The sequence below is a fragment of the Scyliorhinus canicula genome, chromosome 15, assembly GCF_902713615.1.
Source record: "Scyliorhinus canicula chromosome 15, sScyCan1.1, whole genome shotgun sequence".
NCBI lineage: Eukaryota > Metazoa > Chordata > Chondrichthyes > Carcharhiniformes > Scyliorhinidae > Scyliorhinus > Scyliorhinus canicula.
In genome coordinates this window covers 28,896,174-28,914,421 of record NC_052160.1, presented here as the reverse complement: position 1 = coordinate 28,914,421, position 18,248 = coordinate 28,896,174, and the positions used below count along the sequence as shown (strand labels likewise).

Genomic DNA, 18,248 nt, shown 5'->3' with positions numbered 1-18,248 from the left:
TCTCCACAAAGACTATTCGGTGGTCACTCCTACAAATACTGTCATGGACAGTTGCATCTGTGGCAGGCAGGTTGGTGAGAATGAGGACTAGTATGTTTTTCCCTTTTGTTGGTTCCCTCACCACCTGTCACAGTCTAAAAGTTATATCCTTCAGGACTCAGCCAACACGGTCAATAGTGGTACTACTGAGCCACTCTTGGTGATGGACATTCTATGTCCTTGTCACCTTCAGTGCTTCCTCCAAGTGGTGTTCAACATGAAGGAGGACTGATTAATCAGCTGAGGATGGACGGAATGTGATCAGCAGGTTTCCTTGCCCATATTTAAACTGGACCATGAAATTACATGGGGTCCAAAGTGAATGTTGAGGATTTCTAGGGCAACTCCCTCCTGACTGCATACCATACTACCATCTCTGATTGTGATAGTGATGTCTGGGACATTATCTGTAAGGTATGATTCAGCGAGTAGGACCATGTTATGCTGTTGCTTGACTAGTCTGTGAGAAAGCTCTCCCAATTTTGGTACAAGGCCCCAGATGTAATAAGGACTTTGCAGGGTCGACATTGCAGCATTTGCCATTGTCATTTCCAGGTCGCTGCCGGCTGCTCTATCAGGTCTTGTTCCTTTTTATTGCCTTTGATGCAGTTTGATACAACTGATTAGCTTGCTAATCTATGTCAAGGTGAATTTAGGAGCCAATCAGATTGTTGTGGATTTGTAGGCCAGGCGAGGTAAGGACGGCAGATTTCCTTCTCTAAAGGACATTTTTGAACCAGCTAGGTTTTTTCAACAATGGTTTCATGGTCATCATTAAACTTTTAATTCCAGATATTTATTGGATTCAATTTCCACCACCTGCCATGGCAGGATTTGAACCCTGGTCCCCAGAATATTACCCTGGGTCACCATCCCAGTGACAATACTGCACGCACTGTCTCCTTTCTCTGACTTCAGACTGAGCTAGACACAGCCCCTGAACTCCCTACCATCTATGGCTCTTTTCCATTTTCCAGCAGGAATATCTGTGCTTTCTATCTCTCTGCTGTCTGCCAGCCTTGAAATTAAACAGGTGCCTTGACATAATTCCCATTTCGAATGAGGGCTTTGTACAAGTGACCTTCACTTAGCATTGCAGCCCCAACCTGTTTAATGTTTGTGTGAATGAGCCACAGTAACACACATACACCCTAGCATCTGCCATCTGCATTCATCCCCTTCCAGTAATATATGTACTGTCCCTTTGACCCTTTTGGTTGTCTATATGTCATGCAGCCTTGTCAGGGTCCATCTTCTCCACCTTCCATTGTTTATCCTCTTCGCCCCTCTGCCTGCTGTTGTGTACCCCTACCCTTCCCCAAGCATTGCATAGACCTGCTGCCACGTTGCCCTTCCCAGCCCCTCCTTGCACATTGTCTCCGTCTGCCCATTCCCAACGCCTGCGCTCACCTCGCAACCCACCCCAGTTCAAACTTCAGAGCTTTGTTTCCGAGGCTGCATGAGTCCTGCAGCACAGTGTGCGGAACTGGGGTAAAGAAACTACAGTACTTACCAACCCCAGCCGCAGTACTGATCGGAGTTGGTGACACAGGAGGGTCCATGGGTCCAGCAGCATGGTGCTGTCCATGAAGACTAGCTTGGCGTGGAGATGGAGGACAGGATCTGGTCTGCTCTGGCAGACTGATGTGGAGTGCATAAGGGGAGCAATGCAGCACTACAACAGGTAGGCTTTGCATGTTGCATTCACCTCAAAATCTCTGGTGAACTGAGAGCTGTCTTGTGCATGTCAATCTTTATCAAGCAGGTTTGACGCTGGTGCGACACAAGACTGAGGGGATTGGTAGGTACATATTACAAATGTATAACTGCTGAGGTCACTGCTTTAATAAACATTCATAAGATGCAAATGGCATTTGTCCCACCTGCCACCAGGACGAGCGACCCATCATTTAAGCCACCATTGGGAGAATTGCAACATGATTTTACGCCAGTGAGTTTACAACTTTTTGATTCTTGCCAGATTGACTGTGCCTGCCCACCACCAAACCTGCCACGGGTGGATTGAGAGAAATCCACCCCTTGTGTCACTGTATTTGGCTTGGATGTTTTACAGTTCTCCAGCATGCGCATCAAAAATTTCAAATCTCAATAGTCTCTGATTTGTGTTAGATTCTTTTTTTTTTTTTTATAAAGAGTACCCAACTATTTTTTTCCAATTAAGGGGCAATTTAGCATGGCCAATCCATCTACCCTACACATCTTTTGGGTTGTGGGGGCGAAACCCACGCAAACACGGGGAGAATGTGCAAACTCCACACGGACAGTGACCCAGAGCCTGGATCGAACCCGGGACCTTGGTGCCATGAGGCAGCAGAGCTAACCACTGCACCACCATGCTGCCCTGTGTTAGATTCCACCATATTCCCTTTTATTTGAGGCGCTTTTGACTCACGCTTTGTTCGCGTGACTGCAAGTGTTTCTCGCACCCTACATCTCATTCCTGCATCTTAAATCTATTCAAAAATTACTATTTGCATCTTTGTCAAAGCAGTTATACATTTATACTATGTACCTACCAATTCTATTGTTGTTTTAATGTTCGATAAAGAGGATCTTTTGCTTCCACAACCACTTTTGCTGGAAAACAAATAGTCTCCCTCCTTCAGGCATTGTCCGACCACTGTGCATTTCAATTTTTACGTTAGATTTCCAAAATTTCTGTTGCTTTTTTTTCACCTCCTCACTTTTATTGTCTTAGTTGAGAGTAAAAATGCACTTTTTAAATTCAGTCAGCTGCAGAGATCAGGCGAGCTCATTATTGAGCCAGCATGGAAGGAAGTTATAAGAAGTGACTTAATTGAGGCATACAAGATGATCAGAGGATTAGGTAGGGTGGACAGTGATAGTCCTTTTCCTCGGATGGTGATGGCTAGCACGAGGGGACATAGCTTTAAATTGAGGGGAGATATATATAGGACAGATGTCAGAGGCAGGTTCTTTACTCAGAGTAACAAGGGCGTGGAATGCCCTGCCTGCAACAATAGTGGACTCGCCAACATCAAGGGCATTTAAATGGTCATTGGATAAACATATGGATGATAAGGGAATAGTGTAGATGGACTTGAGTGATTTCACAGGTCAGTGCAACATTGAGGGCCGAAGGACCTGTACTGCGCTGTAATGTTCTATGTTAACAGTGAATATTCCTCATTAACTGCTGCTCTGTACTTTCCCTGGGTCATTGGGTGCAGCTCCCAATTGGCTTACTCGTCTCTTGCACCATCCTGCCTGCCATCCCATCACAGACCTTCCCTTTTGTTCTCTTTCCACCCCCCCATCACCTTTTCCTGCCTCTGTACAAGTTTAGAACCTACTAAATATCCAACTTGTTACAGTTATGACTAAAAGTTATCAAACTTCAGCATGAACTTTTTTCCCCCACAGATGCTGCCCAATTCATGTATTTCCAGCAATTTCTATTTTGATTTCAGATTTCCAGACTCGGCAGTATTTTTATATTTTCTACATTCTTACAAACCGATACAACACACAAACAAGCTGGTCGCCTCTTCCTCCCTCTAGCAAGGTTGGGCAGCATAGAATCTCTGGTGACATGGAAAAGACTTCTATTCTATTTTTCTCATTTTACCACATCTTTGGCAAATCTCAAAGTTATTTACAACCAAGGGAATGATTCCGAAGTGCACAGTTGTAAAGTTCCACAACCAATATAGCACCTTTAATATAGAAAAATACCCCAAGGCACTTCACTAAAGGATAATCAAATAAAAGCAAGGTGAGTAGCCAGATAACCTGTTTTTCACAGAACAGAACCCGCAGCTCATCTTTATATAGTGCTGTGGGAATTTAACACCCAGTTGCATTGGCACATGTAACCTCAGTTTAATATCTCATCCACAGAACTCCACCATATATAGGCTGGATTATGTGATAACGTTTTAAAATGGAGCTCAAATCCACAACTTTGACTCAGAGCTACTATATAACTAACTGCCCACAGCTAGAACCATGATTTCCCAAATCTGGCATTGGGCCTTAATTTTGTTGAATGGTTGGTTTTGGCCAGGAGGATAGATATGGCAGCATATCCGTATAATTTGTGAATGAGATTGGTGAGAGAACAGACAATAACCAATTAGAAAGCACTGGCAGCACTTTGATATACTAGCAAACATTTTAGACACTCCACAAACACTAAAAAAATACTGAAAATACTGCAGAGCCCACATGAAGAAATATAATATTTTTATTGGCTGTTGACCAGAGTTAGAATCAGATAGGATGCCTCAGGTGATTGATGTATGATAATGTTGGCAATGAGTCACCATTGTTTGAACGGATGATCCTGGGGAAAACACTTACGTTGTTACCTAGACAAAGCCATCCCAGAGTACTGTCAGGCACCAAATTGGCAGGTTGCTGTAGAGTGAGGAGGGGCAAGACTGGCTCAGGGCGCCGGTCCATCCTCTCAGCAGTGGGATGGTGTACACATATGCGGACACTGACAGATGTACAGTATTTTACATTTATTGAAACCCTTCACCACCCAACCCAAGTTTACAGCCTAGCTGATTTCTGCAGGAGTGCCTGCATTGCTGGCATGTTATTGACTCCTGTAAGCCAATGTCCACCGTCAATTATAAGTGACGTACCAGTCACATATGATGCTGCTGGGCTCACAAGGTACAGTACACCATGGGCTATTTCTAACTTTGTCCCTACTCGTTGCAGTGGAATCAATTTTTCGTGGTCAACCATAGCCTTTGTCAAACCACCTGGTATGGGAAGAGACAAAATAAGGATTAGGAAAATAAATCAAACGTGCATATTTTCCTGATTTACAATACATTGTCAACATTTATAGGCCAATTATTAGAGCACCAGCCTCAGCATAAGAATATAAGAACTAGGAGCAGAGTAGGCAATTCAGCCCTTTGAGCCTGCTCCACCATTCAATATGATCATGGTGATCCCATTTTGGCCTCAACTCCACTTTTCTGCCCATTCTCCATAATCCCTCAACTCATTATTAATTAAAAATCTGTCTAACTTCTCAAATTTACTCAATGTCCCAGCATCCACCACACTCTAGAGCAGTGAATTCCACAGATTCACGACCCTTTCAGGGAAGTAATTTCTCAAGTCAGTTTTAAATATGCTACCCGTTATCCTAATTACTGTAACCACTACTTCTAGATTGTCCCACAAGAGGAAACATCCGCTCTACGTCTACTTTGTCAATACCTTTTGTCATCTTCTATACCTCAATTCGATCTCCCCTCTCATTCTTCTAAATGCTAGAGAGTAGAGACCTCAACTGTTCAATCTCTCTTCATAGACAAACCCCTCATCTGGTATCAATCAAAAGAACATCCTCTGAATTGCCTCTAATGCAACCACATCCCTCCTCAAATAAGGCAACCAAAACTGTATATGGTACTCCAGGTGCAGTCTCACCAATACTGTGTATATTTGCAGCAACACTTCTCTACTTTTACACTCTATTCCTTTAGCTATAAGGCCAAAATTCAATTTGCCATCCTTATTACTTGCTGTACCTGCATGCTAGTTTTCTGTGATTCAGTCACGAGGACACCCAGATCACTCTGCATGAAAACACTTTGAAGTTTATCTCCATATAGGTAGTAAGTTGCCGTTTCATTTTTCTGACCAAAATGGATAAATTAACTTATCCACATTAAACTCCATCTGCCAAATTTTGGCACACACACTTAAGCTATCTACATCTATTTGTACATTTCTTATTTCTCATTGCAATTTATTATCCCACCTATTTTAGTGTCATCTGCAAATTTGGCTATAGTACCTTCTATTCCTGATCCAAGTCATTAATATATATTGTAAATAGTTGGGACCCAAGGACCAAACTCTGTGGCACCCCACTAGTTACATCTTACCAACCAGAAAAAGATTAATTTATTACAACACTCTGCCTTCTGTCAGTTTGCCAGTCTTCTATCCAAGGGAATAAATTACCCCTGACCCTATGTGATCTTACTTTGGTCTTCACCTTTTGTGCAGTACCTTATCAAATGCCTCCTGGAAGTCCAGATATACTACATCTCCAGGATCTCCATTATCCACTTGGCTTTTTAAATCTTCAAAAACCTCTAGCAAATTAAGTCAAACGGATTTACCCTTCATAAAACTATTCATAAAACCATGTTGACTCTGATGGATTGTGTTTTGACTTACCAAATGTCCTATTACTTCCTTAATAATGGATTCTAACAATTTCCCAATGACGCTAAACTAGCTGATCTATAGTTTCCTACTTTCTGCCTCCTTTCCTTTTTGAATAAGGGGATATTACATTAGCATTTTTCCAATCCACTAGAATCTTTGCCGCATCCAGGGAATTTTGGAATATTATAACCTATGGATCCACTATCTCCGCTGCCACTTCCTTTAAGACCCTTACCCAGTTTCCGAAATCCCTCAGTCCCAGATATGGGGCCTGGTGCCAAACTATTAATGCGAATGTTGTCAGGTCCCCATTCTACTGCTAGGTGCCTTGTCATTGCATCTGTAAAGCAGAGTGAGAGATAGTCAGCAAATAATGATTTAAGTCACGAAACAAGTAAAGCTTCCTTTTTTAAGAAGTTATTTCACAGGATGTAGGTGTCATTGGCTTGGCCAGCATTTATCCCCATCCCTAACTGCCCTTGAAAAGGGAAACACAGGGGAAATGTAGATTTCCTCTTGCAACTTTTCAAGCTCCTAATGATTCCTCTTCGCGCAAGAGGTTGAGCGAATTACTTAGTTGTAGACCCAAGCCTACATCAAGAGGCACAGGAAATGCATCCTTTAAAATTTTTTTTTAGAGTACACAATAATTTTTTTTCCCCACTTAAGGGGCAATTTAGCGTGGCCAATCCACCTAACCAGCACATCTTTGGGTTGTGGGGGTGAAACACACACAGACACAGGGAGAATGTGCAAACTCCACACAGACAGTGGAAAATTAACCTCTAACTGGCGAGTGTGAGAGGGATCAACAATACCAGCTTCAGCAGACTTTCTTTCAATGTACCCCTTACTCATTGGTCACTGTTCAAGCAATGTAAATTATTTTATCAGATTGCATGCTGTGCTGAGGCTTCATATCCAAGAGGTGATATGTCACCGCGCCGCCCTCATGCAAATTACTTCAAATTACCAACAGATTGTGGAAGCACTCGGGTGATATTGTGGCTCCAGTGCAGCAAGTCTGGATGGAGAAATGGAAGTTGCATTTGTATCTACTCATGTGTAAAGTTACCAAGTTTGACTGTGCTGACAGAGAAAGGTCCCAACCTTGGGGGTGAAGTACTTCCCTGTGGGGGATACAGTTAAGGTTGAGGTGGTGGCACAGTGGTATTGTCACTGGACTAGTAATCCTGAGAGCTAAGGTAATGCTCTCGGTACCCAGGTTCGTATCATATTTGAAATTGGAATTAGATGTTTTAAAAATCTGGAATTAAATGTCTAATGATGACCATGAAACCATTGCCAATTGTAGTAAAAACTCATCTGGTTCACTAACGCTCTTTGGGGAAGGAAACCTGCAATCCTTACTGGTCTGGGCTGCATGTGACTCCAGACCCACAGCAATGTGGTCCTGCAAATAGGTGTGGTGAGCCACTCATCAAGGGCGATTAGAGATGGGCAACAAATGTTGGACATTCCAGTGATGCCCACACCCCGTGAATGAATTTTAAAATTCATTCACCTGAGGAATGAGCTGTGCTCCGAAAGCTAGTGATTCGAAACAAACTTGTTGGACTAGTTAAATATCAACATTCATTTTTCGTAGTAGCTTGATCTGGGCTGTTGGTCTATGCCAGGGGTGGGCAAACTACGGCCCGCGGGCAGGTCTTTATGCGGCCCACCCAGTCATTTTTTTTTTTTTTTTTTTAAGGTTAATGGGGGTGGCTGTTGGGTTACTTACTGGTATAGGGTGGATACGTTGACTTGAGTAGGGTGATCATTGCTCGGCACAACATAGAGGGCCGAAGGGCCTGTTCTGTGCTGTACTGTTCAATGTTCTGTATGAGGCGCCCAGAATCATAACCGGGTGAAGTAATTATTTTACTTAATATACCATGCGGCCCTTTAAAATTGTGAATTTCTGAATGTGGCCCTTGCACGGAAAAGTTTGCCCACCCCTGGTCTATGCACTTCCAAGAAGTAATTCATTGCTAGTGCATTGATTTTCTGGAGCACAAAATGTCACTATTTCTTCACCAATCCAGAGAAACAGCTTGACCAAATACGTTCCTCCAGACCTTCATTGTGTGGTTATTGAAAGAGGCTGGATTAGCACTGCTGCCTCACTGCGTCGAGTACCCAGGTTCGATCCCAGTCCCAGGTCACTGTCTGTGCGGAGTTTGCACATTCTATCTGTCTGCGTGGGTCCCTCCCCCACAACCCAGGAAAGGTGCATTGGCCATGCTAAATTGAAAAAATTAAAAACCAAGAAAGAAGCTGGACAGTGAGTGGGAAGGACATCAGTGAACTTGATCCAGACGTTGCTCGCAGTCACATAAGCACACCGTTTCCAACTGGTCATTTGACCGTCATCAGGTGAGGGAAATCCAATTGGTTTTCCATCCCAGCCCAGGGCTGCACAGGGTAATGGAGCTTAGATGTGTCACAATTTCTAAGTCGTATAATTTCAGTGTTTGAGGGCATCTGGAATTTCAACTCCAGCATGTTTATAAACGCAAAGTTAAAAACTGCAGCACTGGATTAAAACACAAAAAACAGTGGAAGGTCATGTCATACGAGGAACTATCAAAACTAATAACAGACATGACTTCTGTGAAGACATACAGCTGGAGATAAGCATACTGTCACATATGCCATTCTGACTTCATTGGCACAGAGCAAAATTCTGGACCATCTTCCTTAACAGCACTGTGGGTGTGGCTACATCACATGGATTGCAGTGATTTACGAAGGCAACTCACAATTACTTTCCCAATGCCATTTCAATACCATTTCAATGCCAGGCACAAGTGTAGAGGCTCATTTACCAGCCCTGTGCTGATCAAATTGAATTCACTGGTGTTTCCAATAAGAGGGAGCGGAGATCAGTGGGAACACTCAGTACCTAAAGTACAAGCTTACCTATAGCAGCCTTGGCAGACCCAGCGTGGACCTGCAAAATCTGTCCTCTATAGTGCAGTGTGGCTGTGATGTTCACAATAACTCCTCCATGCTCCTAGGGTAACAGCAGGTTACTAACAATGTTGCACAAACTTCGAACTTTCACAATTAAATTCCATCTCACTTTGACCAAATTGTAAATAATGTCTAGTTTGACTGTGATAAATTAAGAGCTCAATAACGTGTCTCATTTCCCACATGTCATTCTCGTTGTCTCTCAAATAGGAAATCCAGCAGAGTGTTGTGGGGAATTTTGAGCTGTGTAACTGTCTGCAAGAACTGATTTCAGGCCAACTAATTCAGTTTACCCAGGAACCCAAAGCTAGAAAATGTACACATCCCATTAGTCTAAGTGAATTTCAAATATAGACCCTGGAGACAAGAGGTGGGGAAGGTTTGTTTTCACACAATGAAGAAAAATTACTTCTTTGCCTCCTTTTTATATAAAAAAAACCCACCGTGACCCATCCTCTCCTGAAACCATTGACCCTTTTGCTTGGTGCACTTCCTCAAATTACCTTCTTTATCAATGAGCTCAGATGGCTGGTATCAGACTAGCTGCTTCACTTTACCTAAAGTCCACCTCAATGAACTGGAGGTCTGCAAGAACCCTGATCACTTTCCCTCAGTGACTCAGGTGCATGAGGCCAATTGCAGCACTCCTACTACTGCTCCCAAAAGAAACCTGGGGCTCTTCCTGGTCTGCCTAGCTCTCAGCTGAGTGATCAGGAGAGGGCCCAAGGGCAGATTTTAAAATCAACAATGCTACCTAACTCTCCCAGAGACAATAGTTGTCCCCTCTGACTAACCAGCCTTTTAGTTAGCTATTGGGTGACCTGTATGCCAATTAGAAAAGGAGATATTTAAACCAACCAGAAACAAAAATCTGCTTCTTTCACCAGTGTAAACGCGACTCACTTTTAACCATTTCTGATACAGTATCTTGCTGGTGTTGAAGGTTCCAATTGTATCAATCTCCAGGACAGTTTTGAAAGCATTGAATGAGAGGCCATTGGCAGGACACAAGAAGTTACCTGCAGCACCTGGGTAAAGAGATGAGACTTTTACAAATAAAAATGACTTTCACAGTAGAATCAAGTTCACTGCATGCTTATAAGATTAACATTTACAGCAGTGATGTGCAGTATCTAAAATCAATAGAGCTGTAAACCAACAGGGCTCTATGGATCACCTATCTCCACTGAAAAGTAACAAGAAAAGTGAACTCTTACTTACCATTAACCAAGATGTCAATTTTCCCAAATTTCTGCAGTGTCTCCTCCACAGCAGTAACAATGGTCATAGGCTGCCTGACATCCAGAGACACTGGCAGACAGCGCAGTCCAGTGGCTGCCATGAGTTTTTTTGCAGACTGGATTAAAAGACAAACATGCTAGTTACTGCTGAATGCAACATATGGACTGTGTCATTTCACACTGACTGAAACAACCTGCCTTGGATTCAGCTTTCTCATACGAATTAACAAAAAAAATCCAATATTCTGTGGGAAAGACTTGTGCTCTTTGGTTGGAGAATTAATGAATTGTTAGACTACTAATATGTACTGCACCTAATGCCTTATAATTCTGCTTTGGAGCTGTAAAATAACTTCCAACCGTATTATCTTGTGACACAATCATTCTGCAGTGATATCACAATAGCTGTCAATCAAAGTCCCTGTCGCTCTCATCGGTGCATTTTCCATTTCACTGAGACTGCAGCATGTAATCACATTGTCAGAGACTGTCCCTTAGCCACACAAGTCAGTTAATCTTTAAACTATTAAGAACTGGAGGCCAATCAGTCCCTTAAGCATGCTCCACCATTTAGTTAGATTAAGGCTGATTTGTATCTCAAACCCATTTACATGCCTGTGCTCCATATTTCTTGACACCTTAACCAAATAAAAATCTTTCAATCTCTGTACCGAAACAGCCAATTAGCCCAGTATTTGGGGAGACAGCTCTAGATTCATAGCACCTTTCATGTAAAGAAATGATACCTGACATAGGAACAGGAGTAGGCCAAACAGCCTACAAGCTTGCCCGCCTTGCAATTAGATCATGGCTGATCATCTACAGACATCCGGTCTGTCAGCTAATTCTCGATCCATACTAGTATATTTCCCCCCAATTCCTTGTGCTCTAATTTTATTTACCAACCTCCTGGGTGGGATCTTATCAAAAGCCTTCTGAAAATCCAAATGCACATCCACTGGTTCTCCTTCATCACTGCTACAATATATACATGGCCCAAGCCTGATATCTTCCCTTGTTCTGGATTTCCCCACCAGAGGAAATAGTTTCTATCTACCCAATAGAATCCTTTTGTCATTGTAAACACTTTGATTAGATAATATCTCAACCTTCACAAGCACTGCACGAGAGCATTGTTGTCACCGAATTAATTGCAACTCAAATGATTTGGGGGGGGGGGGGTCTGAACACACAAATACCACAATGTTCATCTGCTTCCCATTTTAACATTGTGCATTTTAGGAGGAACATTTAAGGTGATAAGAAAGGCTGTTAAAAACATTATTTTGGGGAATAATTTCACAGAAACTTACCTTGATTGAAAACAGAATGCTATTTAATTAAAAAGACAGCTGTGAGACTAGCAACAGATCATAACCCAGAATGAGTGTGATTAAATAAGGATAATTTTAAAGATTAGCCAGATAAAGCTAACGAAATGTAGAAAATTAATGGAGCAGTGATATTACAAACCGAAGCATGACAGATTTGTTATTTCTGAATCTCCACTTATAACATTACAACTCACTCAATTCCACTACCTGCTCCAGCATAATCAAATCATCAATTGCCAACTAAGTAGTTCCGATGGATCAGTAAAAACAAGGGGTATTGCAGTTAGTTATACTATTTCACTGTTTTTAAATTATCAAAGTCCTGCACACTTACTGCCTGTACTCGCTCCAAGCTTCTGCTGGCAATAATAGTCTGACATCCGTGTCTGTAATACAACAATCATTTTAAAAATTATTACACAGAAGGATCAGAGTTAACACCAGTTTCAATACTGAACCCGACTGAGTCACGGTGCTACCAAGCCCTTGATGGTGGAATAGCTAATCAGGGTCTGCATGGTGACAGTGGTTAACACTACTGCTTCACAGCTCCAGGGTGCCGGGTTCAATTCCGATCTCGTGTGACTGTCTATGTGGAGTTTGCATTTCTCCCCGTGTCTGCGAGGGTTTCCTCTGGGTGCTCTGGTTTCCTCCCACAATCCAAAGATGTGCAGGTTAGGTGGATTGGCCATGCTAAATTGCCCCTCAGTGTCCAAAAGGTTAGGTCGAGTTACTGGGTTTACGGGGATAGGGTGGAGGCGTGGTCTTAAGTCGAGTGCTCTTTCGCAGGACTGGTGCAAACTCGATGGGCTGAATGGCCTCCTTCTGCACTGTAAATTATGTGTGCATGCCTTCTACTCCTGCTCTTAATGTAAATACAAAATGTACCCACAGCTGTCCAAAAGGCCATTCCACTGCTGTCTGTACAGAAAAAATGCTCCCTCATTGTTTTATTGTCCCAAATTGTCAGCTCCTGACTTAGTAGGCTGCAAATCTTGGACATTGGGAAAAAAACTGGGTCTCAATAGCCGTGGTCACAAAGTCATTCTGATAGATCAGTTATTAGCACGGTAGCATTGTGGATAGCAAAATCGCTTCACAGCTCCAGGGTCCCAGGTTCGATTCCGGCTTGGGTCACTGTCTGTGCGGAGTCTGCACATCCTCACCGTGTGCGCGTGGGTTTCCTCCGGGTGCTCCGGTTTCCTCCCACAGTCCAAAGATGTGCAGGTTAGGTGGATTGGCCATGATAAATTGCCCTTAGTGTCCAAAATTGCCCTTAGTGTTGGGTGGGGTTACTGGGTTATGGGGATAGGGTGGAGTTGTTGACCTTGGGTAGGGTGCTCTTTCCAAGAGCCGGTGCAGACTCGATGGGCTGAATGGCCTCCTTCGGCACTGTAAATTCTATGATCTATGATTACCTAATTGAATGATGAAACAGCTCAAAGGACAGCCCCCTCTTCTCCCTGCCCATAGCAAAATGGTACTTGTACACACTATGCCACTCTTTGGGAAACAAACAGATCACAAAGATTCTTACCACTTACACCATTGCCAGAATCCTCATGAAGCTTTCCTCAAGTACATGCTACCTCTGCCCATATTGCAGCTGCTGCCCTACCTCATCAGAATCTCTGCAATTCGGAATCCAATGCCAGACCCTCCTCCTGTGATGAATGCCACCTTGTCCCTATTCAGAGATACAAGGGGTTAGCAGTAGGAATTTTGTTTATTCAAATCAGGATAGAACAATAGCATCTCACAACAAAGGTCCTGCAGTGTGCAATGGAAAGCTCTCCCAGTGCAAAGGGGGGGGGGGGGGGGCATTCCACGAACATTTGCAAGAAAGGGGATTTTTTTTTTAAACAGAGCTAATAATAATTGCTTATTGTCAAAAGTAGGCTTCAATAAAGTTACTGTGAAAAGCCACTAGTCACCACGTTCCGACGCCTTTTCGGGGAGGCAGGTACGGGAATTGAACCAGTGTTGCTGTACTTGTTCTGCATTACAAGCCAACCCACTGTGGTAGCTCACTCAATTGACCCAAATTACACATCAATCTAATGTATTCACTTACTTCAGGATATCAGGGCTGAAAATATAGGAATAATTCAACAAACAGTCATCGGTATCCACATCCTCAAGGATGTTGCCTGTCCCAGACATGACTGTTCTTATATAATGAATTTGATTTCCCTCCCTGTCTGGAAGGCCTCGCCCTGGGGGCAGATCCAGAGACAAGAACCCTCAACAATCCTGAGGACGCAGTCCCTCAAACTCGAGGGTATAGTCTCCGGGAACAGGGCCCCTCTGGGCAGAGGCTGAAACAAGCCCCTGGGCTGACTCTGGGTCAAATTCTCTCTCAGGTCCGGGACAGATGTCTCTCCCCTCAAATGTCCTCAGCCCGGTCATCCACTATCAGCTGCCCTGTACCCAAGCATGCGCGGGCGATGCTCTGCATGCCGGGATTCACAGGCGGGATGGGTGAGGATTAAACTACATTTCCCACAACGCTCCTTTCGACCTTCGTGTATTTCCGGTCTTGCTCGGCAATCCCCGGCGCTCGTTTCCGCTCGAGCCGGTTGTTACGGTAACTGTGGGTACGCCGAGGCCTCCAGTTGTGATTTGGTTGTGACCAAGAGAAAGGATCAGAGGGCGACCAACATCGGTCGTGCTTGCAGGTGAGGCCGCTTCCAGTCACCCTCGGACCGTGTAGGGAGGCTTCAGCTTTTTTTTAAACATGTGGGATGATGAGGCTGATGGGCCCCTGCCCTGGATGCCTCAGTAACGGGGGCGGTCACGATATGTGCCGCCTGCTTTGGGCATTCGGCAGTATCTATCAGTCATCACAATCAGCAAAGATAGTCGGCACCAGCCCGAGAAAATAGCACCTGACACAGGGGAAGGGAGCTCAACACCCCCCCGGACTCCATTACTAAAACACCCCAACCGAAAAGCAGAATACGGATGATAAAAATCTGAAATAAAAGCAGAAAATGCTTTTCCAGACAGCATCTATAAAGAGACAGAGAAATAGAGCTAACGTTTCAGGTTGATGACTTTTCACAAGAACGGGGGAAAATGTCATAAAGTTTTAAGTCAAGAGGTGAGATCAATAAAGTACTGCGACCCCCCCCCCCCCCCCCCAAAAGCATCTAAAATCTAAAATACTTGCCGGTCTATCACTAAAACATCCGCACCCCATCCCTTAAAAACTCGCAATCCAATCCTAAAACAACTCCAATATTAAAACCAAAGAGAAAATGCTGGAAAATCTCAACAGGTCTGGCAGCATCTGTAGGGAGAGAAAAGACCTGACGTTTCGAGTCCAGAAGACCCTTTGCCAAAGCTTTTATCCAATAATAAAACAACCCCCATCTCACTAAAACACCTTCACCCATCACTAAAACACCTCCACCCATTGCCAATACAAACCTATCCCATCATTAAATCACCCTACACCCATTACTAAAACACTGCAACACCTCCACCCCATAATTAAAACAACACTGACCCCCACCATCCCCAAATCACCCCCAACTCCCTAACCCATGGCAAACCACACCCTGACCAAGAAGGTGAATAGGAGAGTCTCATTCCTAAACCTCTGCCAATCTACTCTGGAACTGATTCGAGGAATATTGTTGTCAGAGTAACCCCACACTCTTTGCCCTGTGCTACAGATATTTGGAGCTGGAACTGGTTATTGTTTGTCACTGTCAATAGATTATCCAAAGACTACACATTTCCTTACAGAATTAAGCTGACATTTGTAACCTATTGTTTGTTGATTGGGTGTATATTAAAATGACATTGTTTCCTGACAGAATTGAACAAGGCTGACTATGCTAACATGGCAGTTTACTTTGATCATCGCATTGATGCACCTGACACTGTGGGTACACCATCAGAGATTGCTTGGCATCGTATCCACCCCTTGTTGGCAGTAGCCTTTGTCAGCACCAGTAGCACTCCAGGGGGTAGTGTGGATGTCTATCTTGAGCAGGTTGGTATCTCATAATTTCCTCCACTCTCTATAAGACCTGGTCCCCATTGCTTTTGGTTTGGTTGCTGTTGTCTACACTGAGCTAGATATGAGCAAGTTAATTGATTAAAAGGGCTTTACAGCTGAGCCCCATCATCAGCAGTGTGTCACTGGAGTAGGGATCCTGGCTGGTTTCTCTAGTTTATTAAATCATGGAATGTTCTCTGGTAAAGGTTTCTCTTCAGTGCTTATCCAATTCTCTTTCGAAAATAACAAGTGATTCTGCCTCCTCTGCACCCTTGGGCAGCACATTCCAGATCCTAACCACTTGCTGTAGAACATAGAACATAGAACAGTACAGCACAGAACAGGCCCTTCGGCCCTCAATGTTGTGCCGAACAATGATCACCCTACTTAAACCCACGTAACCCGTATACCCATATCCCCATATCCCAACAATCCCCCCATTAACCTTACACTACGGGCAATTTAGCATGGCCAATCCACCTAACCCGCACATCTTTGGACTGTGGGAGGAAACCGGAGCACCCGGAGGAAACCCACGCACACACGGGGAGGATGTGCAGACTCCACACAGACAGTGACCCAGCCTTTTCATTAATCTTCATGAAGCCGTTGCTTCTTTTGCCAGTCACCTCAAATGTGTGTCCTCTGGTTATTGAATCTTCCAACAGTGGGAGCAGTTTCTTCCTATCTACTTGGTCTCGATCGCTCTTGACTTTGAGCACCTCTATTAATTCTCCCCTCAATCATCTCTTATTAACTTGAAAACAAGCCAACTGCTCTTCCCACAATCACCTAACTCAACACTGATAATTAGGGGCATAGACTGTTTTGTATACACTTCATTACAGGATGAACTGTTTCAATCACTTGAGAACCAAGAGACTGTAGTTATTTGGGCAGTAGCAGTCAGAAGTAATGGGAATGGTGCATTTGAAAATAAGTCTATGCCTGTTGTAAGCATGCTCTAATGTTTCATTCCATGGTGAAATACTGTAATGAATAAAACTACAAAATACCATCTACACTCATGATGCTACTCTGTGGAGCATCACGGTGGTGCAGTGGTTAGCACTGCAGACTTACGGCGCCAAAGTCCCAGGTTCAATCCTGGCTATGGGTCACTGTCCGTGTGGAGTTTGCGCATTCTTCCCGTGTTTGCGTGGGTCTCGCCCCCGCAACCCAAAGATATGCAGCATGGGTGGGTTGGCCACGCTACATTGCCCCTTAATTGAAAGAAAAAGGAATTGGGTACTTTCAATTCATAACACTGAAATACATTCCAAGACTGCATCTTATGTGTATCAGCCTGAATGTCCCAAGGTAGCAGCACAGAGAGCATTTATTAACTGTATGTGAAGATTCAGGTTTGGAAGTGAAGCATACTAAAGTATATTGTTGTACAGGTGTTAACTTGCACCATGGATGTGATAATTGTGCATTCTTCTAAAACATTTTGTGTGTACACTGCAGATTAATGGTATTATACTAAATTGGATTAAACATTGACCGACCTGTTGTTTACAGGGAGAACACATACCCAATGCACACATTGAGCATCCCTTCCAACCAACGTTCATCAGTTGGCATCCGTGCAAAAGGGTTATAGCTATTGGTTGGGAAACTGGAGCAGTGATATTTTGGTCTGAGCAGGGTGTGGATGAACAACAGATCGCAGCTGGCATACACCGAGCTCCGATCACCATCTTGGAATGGAGCAGCAATGGCACACGGCTGGTCACTGCTGATAAGGTACATGAGAGAAGTTACAAAAGCAGATTCTGAAAACCTGAAATAAAAACAGAAAATGCTGAAAATACTCAGTAGATCTGATAGCATCTGTGGAGAGAGATACAAAGTTAATGTTTTGTCAATCTGATGCAAGATCATTGACCTGAAACGTTAACCCTGTTTCACTCTCCACACTGCTGCCTGTCTTGCTGAGTGATTCCAGCATTTTCTGTTTTTATTACTGTTATGGGCCAGGGTTTGGAGAACACCAAAGTGTATCATGGAGTTCATCTGACCCATGAGTTTTAATAGATTGTGGTTGTGGTTATTTTTTTAAAAATAGAACAAAGAAAATTACAGCACAGGAACAGGCCCTTCGGCCCTCCAAGCCTGCGCTGATCCAGATCCTCTATATAAAACTGTCGCCTATTTTCTAAGGATCTGTATCCCTCTGCTCCTTAGGACTAAGATGAGGAGAATTCTTTTCACCCAGAGATTGGTGAGCCTGTGGAATTCGCTACCACAGAAAGCAGTTGAGGCCAAAACATTGTATGTTTTACAATGTTTTTTCTAGGTTTCGATGTAACAAAGCACTGCAGCCAGTTCTCCAAGATTCGGCTGGCCACGAAAGATGCTCAGCCAGTTTGAAACTACAGCATGCTCTACAGTGTAAGACATGAACTTCTGTTTTAATGCCTACGTACCGAAAGAAATGTAGTGCCATTTGTA

General features: G+C 43.6%; 2 protein-coding genes across 3 annotated transcripts in view; one reads left to right on the top strand and one right to left on the bottom strand.

Annotated features, from left to right (window-relative positions):
* Positions 1 to 4,244: 4,244 nt before the first annotated feature.
* Positions 4,245 to 14,233, bottom strand: decr2 (2,4-dienoyl CoA reductase 2, peroxisomal). 2 transcript variants are annotated; one of them, XM_038820737.1, is made up of 8 exons: positions 13,857 to 14,232; positions 13,401 to 13,469; positions 12,117 to 12,168; positions 10,429 to 10,564; positions 10,111 to 10,235; positions 9,154 to 9,247; positions 6,464 to 6,568; positions 4,245 to 4,796 (listed from the first exon to the last, which is right to left on the bottom strand). In XM_038820737.1, exons 1-8 carry the CDS (start codon positions 13,943 to 13,945, stop codon positions 4,579 to 4,581), a joined length of 888 nt encoding a protein of 295 aa, XP_038676665.1. In that variant the 5' UTR covers positions 13,946 to 14,232; the 3' UTR covers positions 4,245 to 4,578. The 2 variants fall into 2 exon arrangements, with proteins under 2 accessions (XP_038676665.1, XP_038676666.1); XM_038820738.1 differs by lacking the exon at positions 13,401 to 13,469 and having other exon boundaries at positions 13,857 to 14,233.
* A 90-nt stretch (positions 14,234 to 14,323) lies between these two features.
* Positions 14,324 to 18,248, top strand: part of ift140 (intraflagellar transport 140 homolog (Chlamydomonas)) — a 174,426-nt gene continuing 170,501 nt past the window's right edge. The window contains exons 1-3 of the mRNA XM_038820731.1: positions 14,324 to 14,460; positions 15,607 to 15,785; positions 17,316 to 17,540. Of these exons, the coding sequence (XP_038676659.1) occupies positions 15,633 to 15,785; positions 17,316 to 17,540 (378 nt within the window). The 5' untranslated portion in view covers positions 14,324 to 14,460; positions 15,607 to 15,632. The remainder of the gene's footprint in view (positions 14,461 to 15,606; positions 15,786 to 17,315; positions 17,541 to 18,248) is intronic.